This window comes from Accipiter gentilis, chromosome 1 (assembly GCF_929443795.1).
Source record: "Accipiter gentilis chromosome 1, bAccGen1.1, whole genome shotgun sequence".
NCBI lineage: Eukaryota > Metazoa > Chordata > Aves > Accipitriformes > Accipitridae > Astur > Astur gentilis.
In genome coordinates, this window is record NC_064880.1 from 653314 (window position 1) to 670884 (window position 17571).

At 42.8% G+C, this 17571-nt stretch overlaps 1 protein-coding gene and 1 long non-coding RNA gene across 9 annotated transcripts in view; both read right to left on the reverse strand.

The window, feature by feature from the left end:
• Positions 1-17571, reverse strand: part of CAMTA1 (calmodulin binding transcription activator 1) — a 322967-nt gene that overhangs the window by 274524 nt on the left and 30872 nt on the right. For all 8 annotated transcript variants that reach the window (XM_049803043.1, XM_049802953.1, XM_049802770.1 and 5 more), the window contains one exon: positions 16950-17068. In XM_049803043.1, the coding sequence (XP_049659000.1) occupies positions 16950-17068 (119 nt within the window). The remainder of the gene's footprint in view (positions 1-16949; positions 17069-17571) is intronic.
• On the reverse strand, positions 1702-7110 carry LOC126039695 (uncharacterized). Its single transcript, XR_007506388.1, has 3 exons — positions 7025-7110; positions 5430-5585; positions 1702-3132 (listed from the first exon to the last, which is right to left on the reverse strand). It is a non-coding gene; the product is annotated as an uncharacterized LOC126039695 (long non-coding RNA).

Here is a 17571-nt window from a genome sequence, read left to right on the forward strand (position 1 = left end):
CCAACGTGTTGGCCTGCGAATTACCGATTCGCAAAGCCAAGTAATGACAGGTAATGTTAAAAAAAAAACAAAAAAACCCAAAAAAAACTCAAGAAAAAAACCAAGAAAAAAAATGGTTAAAACAGGTTTTCCTGTGACAGCCAGTGACAAATAAAAATGCCACCTCGACTATTTCACTGGGGTTTGCAATTGCTACCCAAACAGGGTATGCTGATGTTTAAAAAGCTGCTCTCAAAACTAGGGAAATCTCCATTCAGCAGCACATTATTCTGGAATCACTTACGCTTTAATACTTCTGTTTTTGTGGTGATGCTACAGTTTAATTCAGATACTTGAACGCATTTTTACCATAAGCTACAGTGGGTTTATGCAACGCTTTGCCACCGCGATGAAAACCTGGCAGTTCACTTATTTCTAAAAGAAGGAAGACTTGAGAGTTTATAATTATTACATTACTAAACATTTACGTTTAAAAAAAAAGTTCCTATGTTACTTACGGTGTTGATTTACAGCATTCAGAATGGAACTGCGATACAGAAATCCCATAGATACCACACACCTTCCCACTTTTTGCAAGAACACTGTAAAATTAGCATTGAATAAATCTCAAATCTGAATTATTGATTTTCCTTTAGGATATGTCGTAATTTAATGCGCCTCCCCATACAAGACTTGCGGAGCGCACACAGATCAATTCACTTGTGCAACGTGCAATAAGAACACTTATATGGCATTATTCACTTTCAAAGCATCTCGCACCACATTAATTAATCTTAACAGATGATGCTTCTGTAGGAACGAACCAACTTTTCTGCCTCCCAAATCAACAGGGTTTTTTTAAAAAAATCTAGATATTCAGTGAAGTCCACAGACACACATGCAGACAAAGATCTAATATTTTAAAAGGTTTAGAATGAGGTAAGAGTGATCGCAGGAGGGATGATATTCCCACATTTACCTTTTCCTCCACCTAACAAGGGGAGTTCTTTCCATACGCTTATCAATTGGTAACGACTGTTTTCACTTGTCTGGAATCGCACATTGCTCCCGTCCCTGGAGCACGCAAGGATTCTGTCATGAAAAAAACAGGTTCTTTACAACGTCAAGAGCAAAACTACAGAAGCACACGGTTTGCCGTGGCCGAGGAGGCTGGCCAGAGCCCGGCAGCTCTGGTTGCAGGGCGGCAGCTCGCCCGTGCAGCTGCAGGGCACGCAAAGGGCAAAAGTGGCACAAAATCCGGGAGTCGGGTACGCCGCGGGCGGGCGCCCGGCACGCTGCGTGGCAACGCCGCTGCCAGCACGCCTGCGCCACAGACTTGCTGGTCTAGGTCCTGGCACAAAGCATACCTTTCCAGACAGAACCGCAACTCGCATCAATGTAGATGTGTGTGTCGATGGGAGATGTAAACGCATCTGGAGAACGGTAAAGAAATACAAGTATTTGGTGGATTTTCAGTTACGATTTAAGAAGTTTTACACCTAGAAGCCTCGGAAAAAACCTGTACTTGGAACCATTTGTCTCCCTTGGTTATCCCCCAAACAGAATAATAATCCAATTAGGGGCCTTAGATGGACTTTGCATTGCCAACAGCTGAAATACTGTGAGGACGTGATATACTCCAGATCGATTTCAACATGTAGAATCAATCAGAAATAAGCCATCAGAGACGAGCATCTAGTTTGGAAAACTCAAGTGCAAAACTGCGATTAAAAATTGCCATTCCGCTGCAGGAAAGCCTTCTTGTATTATCATTCCGGGCAGTAACTAAACCCTCCTCCTGAAAGTTAAAAAAATCACTGCAACCGTGTACCTATAAGAAAGGAAGAGATGCTCAGCGTGTCACCTATGGTTTGCTACCAAATTCTGAAGACATTACTGAGACCTGCAGCTGCTCTTCCAGGGCAAAGAAAGGCTGAGGTTGATGGCAAGCAGGGGCATGGAGGTGAGGGCTGAAATCCTTCCAGCGGAACCCAGAGAAGCAGAGCGAGCAGGCAGGAACGGCAGCAAGATGAACCAAGAACACAGTTTTTGTTGTTACTGTGACACAAAATGTGTGTCCAGGGAAGGCTGGTATTGGGTAGGAGCCTCTCATTGTTAATGGATGCAAGACATTACTCATTATTACTACCATCAGAAACGACAGCATCATCTGGGCAGTAGCAGCAGTATTTTCTGGATGAGAACACTCCATTTCTACCTTGAAGAATACCAATGCTTCCTCCACTACCCAGCCTTGCTAGCGGATAGTAGAGCTATTCCCAGCTACGAAGAAAATGTGTCCTAAACAAATGGAGAGGAGAAAGGCAAATACAATGTTTGATAATAAAGTCTTGCAAGCTGAAGTCTTTTACAGGAGGGAAATAATCTCAACAGCTGGAAGGACACCTTTCCTCACACCAAGGTCAGATCTTCCAAAGGAACCGAGGCCGCAAAGCAGCGCACGGACTGGCCCCAACCCAATCGGTATCGCGGAGCGTACCGTTCCCGATCTGCTTTCTTCCACGCATCTCCAAGAGGAAAAGCGAATGCCAAAGCATAAACCCTTGTTAACAAATTACGTGCGGATCCAACTACTGAATTAGTAATTTCTTAGCCTCTCATCAGCCTACCACCCTGCTAACACACGAGGACCAAGGAAGACGGGAAGTTAATGGATTTGACTTGGGTGAAAAAGTAGCAGTGCTTCTCATCAGGAATTTACACGAGTGCCACGGCACCTTCCCCCTCCAGGTCCCTCGCAAAGAACGGAGAAAGGCAAGTTGTAGTATTTGTTTCATACATTCATCACAACAGGAACATCACCCAGATCTAGACTAGGTCCAAGTAATAATCACTGTAATTAGCACTTCATTCATATAATTACCAGCAGACCCCATAACATTTTACAATGGAGGTAATTACCCATATTTTACAGCTGAGGAAACAGATACAGTGCAGGTGAATAACTTAAAAAGAAATCATCAGTAAATCTGTGGCACAGCCAGACACTGCAATTATCCTTATTTCCAGCCACGGCTCTCCCCAATAATCCATGCTGAATTCACTTCTGTCTTGTGGGAAGGAATCCAGAGAAAATAAACACAAACTGGAATTTCCAATGTCTAGAAGAGCTGAAAAGCAGACAAGGCAAACCTGAAGGAGAAATAAAAACACATTTTTATCACTGAACATTTTCTCACCCGAGGTCTGCAGCCAAGAGCGAAGGAAAGACAGAGGACCCTAGCTCTAGCACATACAGAAAGCCAAATGCAGGGTTTCGACTGCTCTAGGAGTTCTACTTCCATAAGCAGAGTAAGAGCAGAAGCAGAAGACCGAGTCGGGGAAGGCTGCCCAATGGCGCCGGCTTACCCCTCCAGCGATCAAAGACCTTAATGCCTTTTGAGCATTTAAAGATTAAAGCAACAGCAGCAATTAAATTATTTAAGGACTTTGCAAAACAATATACACACAGAGCAGCAAGCGGGGTGAGAAGCCTGGGAAATTCACCCCCAATCCCCGAGGAGAAACTCCCGAAGAAGCCGACTGCCAGGGCAGCAGTCCTCCCGCGGCCGCCGCTCCGACGGCCAGGCGCGACCGCCCGCGAGGCTGGAGCAGCTCTCGGGCTTTCCTCCGCCAAGTGAGAATTCCGCTTCCCCTCCACGCACCAGAGCGACAAGATTCTCACCCAGAAGCCGCCGGCCCCGAAACGCAGTAGTAGGGGGCAGCTGCCCATTTGTTAGGTTTATGGCATACAGACAGATTCTGTACAGAAATCTGTGTTTTCTCAGATACAGACTTTGGGGGGCAGGGGGGGTGGAAATCTGCCCTGCACGCTTTTTCATCCTGGATGTGTGGATGAGTTTTATTATTAATAGAAAAATGTTTGCTTGTGTTGACTGATAGATCTGTTTTTCAAAGTAGGCCAGACTGAAGTGAGCAATTTGTCTGCTGCCTATGTATATTTTATTAAATGAACAGCACATGCAGATGATTGATACACAAGTGTGTCTATTAGGCTGAATAAAGCAGATTAGGTTAATCCAACCCCAGCTGCATTACCTGAACTGCAAGACATGCAATGTTCTAAATCTAGTAAATGTGCCAAGTATTTCATTTCAGCCATTTAGCCTTATCGTAAGGTTCGCATATAAAAGCATCCAGCAGTAGAAGATATTGCACAAATTTCAAAATTAAGTTTTTTTCAGGGGTGGATGTTATCAATATTCTGGCTTTGAATAACAGAAAAACCTCATAAGCAGGAACAAATCTCTCAACAGAGTATTCTCTTAATATTTAAATAGACAAATGTTTTGCTTTGCCAACATTTTGCAGCATTTGTGTAGTTCTTTGATTAAGCATTTGAGGAAAGCACGTATTTTAGTTCCTGTTCAGTAAAAAACAAGCTCAGAAAAATGAATTAAGTTCTTCGTGGCATCTCTTGCCATAAAATGGACAACTGTTGCTGGTATTATCTACAGTCATCCAGTAACACTGCAGCAGAAACCCAAAGACAGACTTTAAGCTCGGGTAAATGGTAATGCTATTGCCGTGTTAACAAAGCAGCTTTTCTTACTAATATTTAATGTTGTTTATACAGGAAACTGAGAACAATTCCCATCCTCCCTTTCCAAGGGCTCTACCTCCTCCTTCCCCAGCAGCTCGAGCATCCTGGCAGCCCCTGCAATAGCTAACAGGCATAATCCATAGTCATTACGCCGATTTCTGTGAATAACCATCTGCATCTGCCAGAATACTTGGAAAGATCATGAAAAAGATAGCATGCATCATCCTGTGTCACCCAAACATCTTGTGAGATACACCTAACTATCTCCATCGCTAAGAGTGCTTACCTTATGAAAAGAAGGCAGGACGGACATGGCAAAATGCCTCCAAAATAAGAAATTCTAGCCATCTTTTAAGCCCATGTGTTTTTATATTGACTCCAATTCCCAACATCAGATGTTTTTATTCCATCACTTTTTTTTTTTCCTCGCCATTTGTTCTACCAGGAGGCAGCTGAAAGCCAGCCCTCTACACAGAGAAGGGAGATTCCCTTTGGTTTCCAGATGTCTAAACAAAGGGTTTTTTTAAAAATTGCTTTCCTAGAAAGTCAAGGCATTCATGTCTAACTGCTGCTGATATAAAATATGTGTTACAAGGAAGAGAAAAATAGCCTTCAAGGCATTTTCTTGGGCAAAAAAAAATATTTTCTCCACTGAGTTTTAAAAACCCTGTTCTAAAGACTGGAGAAATAGCTCGAGATGATTTTGGAGGATCATACTTCTCCGGCTGACAGGCAGCATTAAAACCAGAGTAAAAGCCAAATCCCAGCTATCCAAAACATGCTCAATGTAGGGGCAGCAGCTTTGTATACCAGAATTGATGACTCTAGGCCTACAAAAACTATTACAGCTAAAATTTGGAACAGGGAGCAAAAAGGGAAAAACCACCTGAATGCTTCAAACACTGATGTAGGCTGTGATTGTCCATCTCAGCTCCTAACCGCAGGGTCAAAGAGAAACAGGTGCATCAACACAGAGCAGATACGGGTCAGCAGAATTCTGTGAATACTGCTTTTGACTGCCACGTTCTTTTAACAGGTGACTCTGCAAACACAATGAAGGGCAGTTTAAAACCAGAGCTCTTGCTGTTTAAGCACAAAGATTAGTGCTGGAAATACCTTTTTCTCAAGCACGGATGCTAATTAAAAATAGAAGATGCTTCCTGAAGCAGACTCCGGTGATGACGGTGCATCCCCACCGCTCAGGGGTAAAACCTGCTGGGGCTCAACCCACCAAGCCTTCAGAGGACTCGCAGGTAAATAAGGCAGCTCACACTCAGCCCCGGGGGCCAGCAGCACCCCCAGCAAACACTGCAGCGGAGCTTGCTGCAGCCTCTGTTGCGCTAGGGAAAGCATCAGCGGGAGGGTTTTCAGATGGGCTTCGGGCTCCTCCAAAAGAGGCCAGGCATGGGCAGTGGCCAGGTGAGGTTGGCAGAGCCTCCTCACCTTGTAATATGCAAACAGCTCACTACAATTTTAATCTGTAGTTCTAATGAACGATATAAAGTTTTATAAGCATCAACAAGGCTCAGAGAAGACCTAAATCCATTTCAGTGCTCATTTAGCAGCTTCATCTGTGTGCAATTAAAACTTCAGCATTAAATGTTAGAGAATAAAATAATGAGACACTTAAAAAATAATCTGTGCTTCAGTGGGCTGTGCTCAGTAGATTTCATGTGATCATTTACAAGATAAAAATAGAATCTGGCCAAAATCTGTCTTACATGCCAGTACCCCTTCAATAGAAAAATGGAAAGAAAACACCTACTTAACTTTGGGGGGCTTTTACTACCCCATGTATGCACAACACTGCTTCTTTAAGCTCATCCATGCTTAGAGCACATCCCAAAGCATTGATAACTTCCCTTTTGGCTTCAATGATAATGTAAAAATAAATGTAAATTAAGTTTCAATCGAGATTTTCATTTTGGTCTAAAGCCTAATCTTTTATTAAAATAGCTATCTGTTTTAAGCTGATGGCTAGGAAAAGTTATCTTCAGGATGGGGAACAAAATTTTAACAATAAAGAATATTTCTTATTCATAAGAGTATCTTAAATGCTCCCATGATTACTTTACGCTACCAAAATGTGACTGGGGTGGGGTGGGGACACCAGCATATGTTTTACTGACCAAAAGAACTGTACAGAAAAGCAAATTAAAACCAAAGATGTAAGGAAATATCAAAATTAAAAATTAGATTAAGTACTGGGAGAACACAGGTCAAAAAAAAGTAACGTACTATACAAGAAACATACACACAGTTAAACTTAAAAGAAGCGAAACTCAATGAAAATTACATACTTTATTTTTTTTAAACAACTGAAACAGTTTTTATTCAAGAAAAGCCAACATTACATATCTTCATAGAAAAAAAAAAGACATTTGGGGAGGTCAGAGAACGCTACAGTTTAAAATGATGAAATGTTACAGCTTGCACACCAAAATTAAAAATGAAATGAAATTAAAAAAATGAAATGGTTACCAAAGTAATGCAGGTCAAGGGATCAAAGGTGAAGGGTCACACATTATTAAAAAGAAATCCAAAAGGGCGTCTGCATCAAGATCTCTGCAAAACAAAGGAGCTTCAGTGAGTAAAACTAATACCTTCCATGGAATCACATCAAAGCTCTCGCAATTCACACCCAGCACACGGCAGCACCCGCCGGCCGTCCTGCTCCCCCCAGGCACGCTGAATTGCAAGGTGCCTGCTGCAGCAAGCCCTCCTGCACCCATGACCACCCCGGCTATGGAGGTCAATTCCTACTTCTAGCAGCTTTTTTCTACCCTTTTTTTTTTTTTTTTTTTTTTTTGAACCTCCCTGTAGAATGGTTTCTACAAGTCTTTCCGTTTCCATATTGCTGCATCAGTTTCTTATTAGACAAAATGTGTTTTCAGAGCTCGGGATAAAAACCAGCACGGCTCACGTGCTGGCACTGTGCTGCACAAAGCATGCAGTCCAGCTCCAGCGCCGACAGGTTACCTTCAGCAGGTCAGAACCCAAATGGCTGCCAATACAACTTTTAGATCACCTCTTTGCAGGGTAAGCATTACATGCTTTTTCAAGAGTTTGCTATATTCATTGTAACTGTGGAAATATAGTAATTATTGACACACACGCACACCGAACTCCTAACATCATAATGTATTGGTTTAACACTACAATAAAAAAGTAATTCAAATGTGGTTACCAAGACAAAGGCCTCTACTCCTGGAATTTCAATTACACAGAAGCTATAAAAAAACCTTTGGTACCCATTTCCAAGCAAGATGCAGTCAATTATCTATACTAAATTTATGCAGAGCATGTAATATTTACATCAGATAACTTCAGGAGAAAGACACCCACCAAGGGCATTACATCCCTTTTCATTTCAGCGCCTCTCCCCCTGCCTGGCAAGGCATTAAGTTTTGGGAGTCTTTTGTCTGGACCGAAACAGCTTCATGCTCGAAGCCAGGAAACAAACCCACCCCACAAAACTGTGTCTTCCTAAGGTAAAGAAGCCACCGATGACAGAAAATCTCCAAAGTTGAAGTGTAGTGCAATGACCTAATTTGCCCGTACGTTTTTCCAGAACACACACTGCATCTTTCTGCATTGTTCCCACTTTACATGCATCACGGTCAAGAACCCACTGGAGAAAGTGGGAAGGTCTGTATTTTTAACATCCCCCCCCCCAGCAGCAGCGTCTGGCAAACCCTCCTGCTAAAGTTACTGCCACATGTTGGAGTTAAAACCAAGTTCTTGCCGTTACTTCCAACACTCATCAGTTCCAACTTTTGTGAACCCAACCAAAAAGTCAGCTTTTCCGCTGTTATTTCACCCACATACGGAGGCTGGGTCCTTTCATCACGATTTACCCTACCGATCTGTAAGACAACCTCATTTTGGAGGGAAGTGATTTGGAAACCAAGTGACTCGGAAATAATTCAACAACAAAGACACCGATTTGCAGTGACTCAGCAGCTAATTAAGTCCGGATGGCATTAACGTGAGTCACATGGTCAGGAGGGGCCCACAGCTCAGGAACTCCTCGAAGGTGAGAGATGGGGACCTGAACACGGTCACCCCGCATCCCCCCGCACGAGCCCGGGGCTCCCTCCCGCCTCCTCAGGTAACGCAAAGTGTGCGTAAAGGTGAGTTTTAGGTAACTCCCAAAACGTTTTACCGGTGGGATGGCAACTGACAGGCGTTAAATGCGGGGCAGTCCCGGAAAGCCCAGCGACTCACCCGCATTTTGCTAACTCCGCTCTGCTGTACACAACAGCTCCCTGCTCCTGGTTTTACAACCCACAGCCCCATTTGTAAAGAGCTGGGTATAGATGCCAGTTCCAAAGGAATGGACGCAAAGAGTTTTTTTTATATTTCTCCCCCCTCCCTCTCTCTCTCCCCCCAGGTACGCTTCATTCCCCCCAATGATCACTCCTTTTGGAGAAAACAAATTGGGTTCACTCTTATTCCTTTTTCTTACGTACTACCCCCGCATAAAATCTTCGCTTTTATTGGCACTAATTTTTCCTTCATATCTAGTTGTTCTTTTTCATCTAAATCCCCTGGTTTTCCTCTTCAAAATGAAACAGCCACCCTTGGAAGTAGCGAACATGAGACACAGAAGACAGGATTTCAATCACTTACAAAATATAATATCCTCAGTTTCCATTCATTTGACAAGTGAACCAATTCATTTGTGTTTATATATGCCAGTCCCTGGCAGAGAGACACTTCAATTGACTTTGTAAATTGACTTTGTTGTAACATTTTCCTTGTAAAACGCGTTACAAAGCACAACTTGCATAACATACCAGCTAGTATTTTACTCAGTGCTGGGCAAGCCAGAGACCCAAATACATGATGCAGTGATACCTACCACTACTGTTGATGTTCCTGTAAACAGCTAAAGAATAATTATATTAATGCCTTCTGCCGATTCTCTCACATTTGAAGAAGGGTTTACGTAACTGGTGACTCCAACTTCTTATTTCCCCTACATCCACATTCTCTTTTGATACTATACATCAGAGTAACCACGTACCATTAAAGAGGATGAGCCCCAACAGATGATGCAGGTTAGGAAAAACACACCCGGTTAATCAATTGGAGGAAATAATATTCCACCTTATTTTCCCCACATTCCTAGAGCAATCTACAATTTTTATTTTTTTTTTTAAATTGTGCATTATTGTGTATGCACTAGACAAAGGATTGAGAGCCTGTTCTTACAGAGAAGAACAGACATCTGGACATGCATTTGTTGCTGCTAAACTACGGTTGTCTACACGACACACTTTCAGCAGAGGAGCCTTGCCTGACGTGACAAAAACCCAGCAAGTCCCTTCCATCTGAAGTAGCCACTTCAGTTTGCTGGGAGGTTTCGTCCTTGTACCCAAGAACCGTCATCGTCTGCTCTCTCGCTCGGTGCAGCACACAAACCAGTACATCCACTTCCCAAACAACACAAACACAAGAGGCTGCATTTCAACATACAGGAGCACCAGGAAGCCCAAATAGGAGGCATGGCCACGGGAGTGCTCAAACCAAACTGGACCGATTCCACTCCAAACTAATTGCTAGAAAAAGTTTCAAAATTTATAAAAATAGTAAGAGGTATTTTGACAGGTTACTAATGTCAAAAAGCCAGTGAGTTAAATACCATCAGCATTTTATACTTTGTATAATATGCTAAAACTAATTATGAAGTAATTTTTTTCTTCAGCTGTCATTAAGTGTAAAAAAGTTAATTTAATTCATTCAATTGAATTCACTTGGGGGAAAAAAAAAAACCAACAAACAGGAGGGCAGCACATTATCCAAAACAATACATTTCATCTGTTTGCTACGCTTTACAGGATTCAATCTGGTTCCAGGACACCAACACATTAACCGAACAGAACTGCAAAATCAGCCATTTTTAAAGACTTATCGTTATACAATCACAACGTCAGTCCTAACACTAACAAAAGGGAAGGAAAAAAAGTTATATTTTCCTAAGAGGAAGATGAGGAATCTCTCTCTATTAGAGCATGAACAGCATAGCAGGTATTACTGCTTTTGTTTAAAATTGCCAGGAACAGTAACCTTTCAATTCTGCTAAATCACCGAGCCTGCTCACAACATTTACTAATTATGTAAACATGACTGAGAAACTGCAAAAGCAAAGCCACTAGCAGATTTTCTGCTTTGTATATTAAGCAAAGCACAGAATTTCATTAATTTCACAAAATAAACCCGTAATGAAGTGCTTCTGTTAAAGAGAAATTTCCATCTCGTTCACTGATTGGCCTTAAAAGCCTAAGTACGCACGCAGTGAGAAAAGCCGCCCACCCGTGCTAGACAGCATCAGTCAGGTGTACAAACAGTTTACTCCTGACTCTGCTCTAGTCAGGGTGTAAACGTTATTTCCTTTTGATCTCACTTTCAGAGCCACTGCTTCTCCTTTAAAGAGAAGTGGGGTTTCTTACATTTCTGTTGTTGGCCAAGGGGATGGACACACTTTGGAAAGCACGCTACCAACGGCTGGTAGAGCAAGCATCCAACTAGCTAGTGACAAACTCAGATGGGACATGCCTTTCCCAACTCCAACAGCTAGCAGAAGACCATCACCACTGAAACAAAGGACTTGAATCAACACCGACGTTCTTGATTTTACAGATGTTCTGGCTGTTCCAGCACTTGGCAAACATGGTGCCCTCAACTAGGCACTTCCTTTCCTTCTCAAAACCTTATGTTAACTTGGTTCAGCCCCCAACTCGGCACAAACCTAAAGGCAACGCTGCGTGCCAGACCAATGGTGGCAGGAGGAGATGCCATGTCAGAAGCGTGCACAAGCCGGACTGTGACCGTTTCCCCACTACTGCTCCAGCAGAGGATCATCAGGCGGAACAGAAAGCAATGAAACTTCTAATCATAGCATTTGCCAATACCACCGTAATAGTTTATACTCCGCGATCACGTGGGTAGCAGGCAATTAGTCAAAATTAAATATTCTTATTGCTCATGAGAGATCACAGAGCCGATGCAGACAGCAAAGATGGTCCAGCTTTGTAAGAGCTCGGCAGCCGCAGAGCTCTCACGGCAATGGCCAGCCTCTGGCTTCGGGAAACTCTGCGCTTAAGCAAAACACATCTGAATTAACTTGACCTTAATGGAAAGCACTAAACAAAATATACTGAATAACTTTACAGTCCTCAGGAAACTGTAATGAGCACTGTTGCTTCTCCAGAGAGTTTTGCCATCTTGATGGCATATCGCAGAGGGGATGCTGTGACCTGGACAGACACCCCCTTCCTTCCTCGGTCTGACTGTGATGATGAGAAAAACTGATCCCATACACTTGCTCCAACCCATGAGTTTATAACACAGTAAGCTGCTTTGGTAAATGAGGTATGAACTGGTACAGTAACGTAGCCCAATGCTACAATACACCCTACTGTCCAGGGCAGCCTTAAAACAAGCAGGTGTTTTAAGTTTTCAGACATAGGAGGTAATTCTAAATGGCACTTGAAAGCATTTAAAAAAAAAAAAAAAAAAAAAAAAAAAAAGTAGTAGTATGCCATACTGCTCCATCTTTACCCGGAGTGGTACTCTGATGAACAAACTTCTGATGACAGGAGCCATGCCAGTAACTGGCTGCCTGACACTCATCTGCCGGGGGGCTGAGGGGGAATTGGAGTAGCAGGTGGCAGGCGACGTATCGCTTTCACCTACTCCTTGCTAGCGTTTCATAGCATAATAGCCAGACCAAATGCTTGAGACTCACTTCCCAAATCAGTCTAGGTCCCTTACGTCCCTCAGGCAATTCTCCAAACCTTCAAGATCTTCTCTACGCTTTAGAGAAAAGACGGGAAATAACTTGATGTCAAGCGGAAGAGGAGAATGTCACTGTCGTGCAAGCAAAGCAAAAATGCAAGACCACATCAGAGATGTCAGCGAGCATGCAACTCAAGGTCCCCAACACAGCATCGTTAAAGAACTTCTTCTTATGCTAAATAATGCTCAAATAGAGAGTTTTGTTATTGCACTTATTTGCATACTACCAAGCAATACCTAAGGCTGAAATTTGTAACAAGTTGATGATAGATGTCACACTGGAAAACGGGGCATTTCTGTCCTGCCCCTCAAGAAAAGCCTAAGCACACGAAGCAATTACTACTGTTTTTTCTACTGTGGAAATTCTGGGCTTCTCCCAACAGAGAACGTAAATATAGAATACTGTCAGAAACAAAAGCCCTAGGTAGCATTTTACATTTCCAATGTTTAACTTTTTCCTTCTTTCTCAAACTGTGTCATTAAGTTTACAAGGATGATTAATGACTGCGTCTGCCAACTCCACTAATGAAAGGCATCTCTGCTCAAAGCCACAATCGAGCTTTTGGCAAGCACCATGCAGAGACAAGGTTACTCCGACACCCTCGAGCCCCTGCACCCACCGTAGCGCTGAGAGCACAGCAGCCTGGGAAGCTCCCGGTTCCCGGATAACCTGGTCACTCGACAGAAAGAAGCAGGATGCCTTTCCTGTGGACAATGTCTCTTGCTGCCCAAAGCGATTAGCGGTTCAGAAGCTGGCGACCTTTGCCACCTCCGTTAGTGGACGAGGCACGAGAAGAGGAGTGCTGACAGCCGCCAGGCGAAGCAGGAGCTCAGCCGAGCACCCAGAGGGATGGGCAGACAGCCGGCTCCGCACGGCGGTGCTCTGGGACCATCCGTCCCGCTCCTCGTGGAAGGGACCCGAGACCCAGTGCCCCCGAAATCCACCCTCGGTGCGCACCGCGAGCACGCCGAGCAAGCTACAAGCAGCACCGCTATGGGAAGTCTTTGCTCCATCCGCTCGCTAAAGCCAAGCCAGATCTGCATTACACAAACACTAAAACTGTTCAAAATGAACGACAACTAAAACCCGAGAGCAAGGAACTCTGTCAAATGCACAGAGCGTTTGCAGAATTTTCTGGCAATTAACTGATTTGTCCTAACGTGAGAAATCATATGAAAAAACCCTTTCTATCCTCCCCCAGAGCAAGAGAAATAAGCACACACGCACTTTCACAGGCATCTCAAAAAATGTAAATCTGTAATTAAATTGCTTGGATTGCTTGGCTAAACTTATGATTTTGTATCTCTGGTTAAAAAAAAAAAAAAATTGAATTAGAGGGAACACTTCCTTCACTAGGAAATATAAAACCACTATAAACTTGATTTAAGACAAGATGACATCTTGATATGGAAATATATTTCCATGAAACATTTCAGTTAAAACAGCATAATCTGACAGAAAGCAAACATCTCAGTAACGTGTTCTAAGAATTTTTAAATGCTCCATTTCTCTTGCTGCTCATAGCATTATTTTACTAAGTGTAAAGTCAACCACAACCTATTCAGCTCTCAAAGGATATTGTTTCTCCATCCCAATTACCGATTCCAGAGCAACATATGACCATTATCCTCAATCTGCAGATGAAAGCGCTCAGAAAAAGTTATTTGCGGCGTTCCCATGGCGATGCCCTGGTAGAGGAAAGAACAAACCCCAGCTGCTCCCTGACCTCCGCGTTCAGCCTCAGCAGCAGCTCATTTGCAGATGCAAGGCAATCATCAGCAGACCAAGCCTACGCGCCAGCGTGCAACTCCGGCCCTTTATGCCACCCACCAGCTCCAGTGGCTGAAGATACATCTGCGCTTTATTTCAAGGACCCACAGATGCGTACAAGGGCTGTGTTTCAGTTTCCTTGAAATATCCCCAAAAAAGGAGCAGAAAAAGGGTTTTGGAAAGTAGCCAGGCCGCAGCTGGGTTAGAAGGGCCGGCGCCGGCCGCCCCTTGGGATGCATCCCACACCGCATCCCACCACGCTCACACTCCGGAGAAGTCTACGGTGAGACCGGACATCCGTGAGTTTGTCCAAACACACACGAGTTTAAGGGAGGTCAACAATGTCACAGACATATTCAGATCTGTAAGTTACTTCACGCATTTTGTTTTCTTTTATAACTTTTAACTAACCTCCCTATCCATGAGACACCTTGCAAGCAGTACCCATGATCTTGAAATTAACACAAAGATTCCGGAAGTACCACTGTATAAAACACATCATATTCTTCTGTATTTTACAACTCACGCCTTCACCAGCATAGACAGAACACCTGTGCACTCAGACAAAAACTTACATTCCCTTAGGAATGACTCTGAAATGTAGTCCAACATTATTATTCAATTATACCATAAGAAAAATTCAAGTATTATAACAGTGAACAGAATTAAACTTTCAGGTTGGGGGTGGGGAGGGAAATAAAATCTGTAAGCTAAGCTCCCTCCTCCCCCATAATTAACACAAATTTTCCAAGACTTCATCTAGGCATAAGATTCTGCTTTTTTTTTTTCTTTTCTTTTTTTGCACGCCTCTGAGCTAACGAGGCCAAAAATCTCTGGCCACAAGCTCTTCCTTTTAAATAATGCAATAGGGAAACTGAAACCGACATGCCACATACACTAGCAGAGGCAGCACCAGTAATAACCCACGTAGAGAACCAGCTCCCTGTCCCCACTGCGTGGCAGCCACAGTGACAGATTTTGGAGGAAAGAGATATAAATGAGTGTGACAAACTTGACATTTAAAAAGACAGAAGTGGGTTGGGTTTGGTTTTTCAACATACTAGCTCATGATTTGTGATTATTGGCAAACAATCCATCTCGAATTAAGGTATGAGACAAACCTACACCAGCAATATGCTGGCAAGCACCACCAAAACCATTCACTTCCCCCTCTCCAGAATGCCGACACGTCCTGCAGAAGGAAGGCTATGCTCCCCAATTTTTCTTCTAGCTTAATACACCTCACAAGCACCTACGCTTTCCTGTTTGTATCATGCTTCTGAATAATAAAAATTTTCAGCTATGTGATTAACTTCATGTGCCACATTCTGCACCCTGGCAGGCTACACACACCAAACATTGTTCAAAAAAAAAAGGTGAAAGCCTACATGTGCAAACGTATACACAAGGCTCCAAACTAGGGACAACAGAAATACTAGAGAAAAGTGACTAAAAATCAACAAGCCGTTCCCAATAACAAGAAAGAGCATCATTCTGCCACAGACTCGTGCGGAGAGCTTGCTTTCTCAACAGTCTTTGTCAAAACATCATCTTTTAGAGCCACTGGAATTGCTATTACTCCATGCCCCGTTCCCGTTAGTATAAATGCCATCACAGAATAAATGGCAACCCAAGTTTTCTACAATTCACATTTCAACTCAAATGACCCAAGACAAAAACATCTACACAGAAGACCCAATGCCAGCAACTCCCCCCCCAAAACCCGATTAATTTTGCCATGGTATTTACTATGTTAAAAACATATACTTGACTTGAACTTTCAGACAAAAGCAGGGGGGGAAGGGGTGTAAAGGACTCTGACCTTGAAAAATAACACACATGAAGTGATCCGTACTTGATTCTGTGCTCTGCAAATATACACATGAACTGATCCATATTTGATTCTGCACTCAGCTTGCCACTTGCAGTCATTAAACTCGTGGGTACAGTTTTTGTTAATGCATTTAGATGTTACAAATGATTGATTAGAGGGACAAGAATAGTTAGCTAGCAACAGGCACATGGAGTTTTACAGTAGCTTCTCAAAGTTGATTGCTGCTATTATTAAATGATTCGCACAAATATGGCAAAGGTACTGTAAGACAGTGCTACTGCAAACCAAAACTACACTGGGTAGGTATACCTGCTATACTACGTGGGTATTGCAATGTAACTTCCAGCCTTGCTGCCCAGAAGGAATAAAGGCAAAGTATCGTAGGCCTATTTGGATCGTTTTTCAACTTTACCTTGGTCCACAAGACACCTGAATTTTAAATACTTGTTTCATGTCAATGAACCCAACCATGAGGTGTTAAGAGGAGATATGCAAACCAGCACATTCAGAGTAACTGGATTCCAGTATAAAACGTCCGATTCTGTGTGTCCCCTGTTCTTAACAAGATCTCTCAGATGGTAGCAAGCTGGATATTTCTCAGGACCCCATTTGGCAGGAACAAACATGCACTGGCTTTTTGTTCACAAGTCTTTACACGCAGTAAGATGACATTTTGTTTAACGTGGTACCAAAACACCTATCTAATTTTAAACAATTTTGAAACATGTTAAGAGGATGGTATGAGATTTGACTCTGAGACCAGTGACATACACACACACACAAGCAACAGACTCCTACTATACTAGTAGTCAGCTTCCACATTTGCTTTCTTAGTCTAGTTTAAACCTCACTTTCAACATGTAATAGGACTTTATTATTTGAACAACAGGTTCCAGAGCCAGCAAATTCATATTCTGTAACTTACGTGGCATGCTCTCAAAAAATAATCCATAAGCATCAAGCTGGTACATTTAAGAATAAATAAGAGATGTAACTACCTCATTAGTGTTCCAGCGGTGCCTCTCTTTCGGTAAACTTGAACATTTTGGTAGACATTCAAGCAGCTTCTTCGGTAAAAAGATTTTTACATGACTGCCATTGCTGTTCCCATGATCATCTAGAAAGAAGAGGAGACATGTGATGCATACACAAGAGAACAGGCAGTTTCCACTAGGAGACCCTAGCTACAATGAGACTCGGAAACCCACCAGTTCACTTGTCACAGAACAGGCAATTTGTCATTGCAAAGAAGAATATGGCTTTCTGTTGAAATCGCACCTTTATTTCAGAAATATAAACACAGTTTAATTCCTTGTGGTTGCAAAGTTTGAGAAGACCTTTGGTGGATTTATGCATGAGGAGCCTGTGTGTGTGCTTACCTGTGCCTATTTCAGCTTATTATTTTCTTCAGTGACAAATTTTACAAGCAATAGCGACAAAATGTTAGAGAAGCTGTGACCACAGCAGTATGACCTGCCAGCAAAGTCATAAATGAAGTTCACACTCGACAGGATTTGCAAGTAAATAAGCAGAACCCCAGTACCTGCTATAATTTTGTCAAGCTGCAGCAGAAACGCAACTCAAGGTCTATTAGTTCATTTAAAACTAAAATGCGCTGTA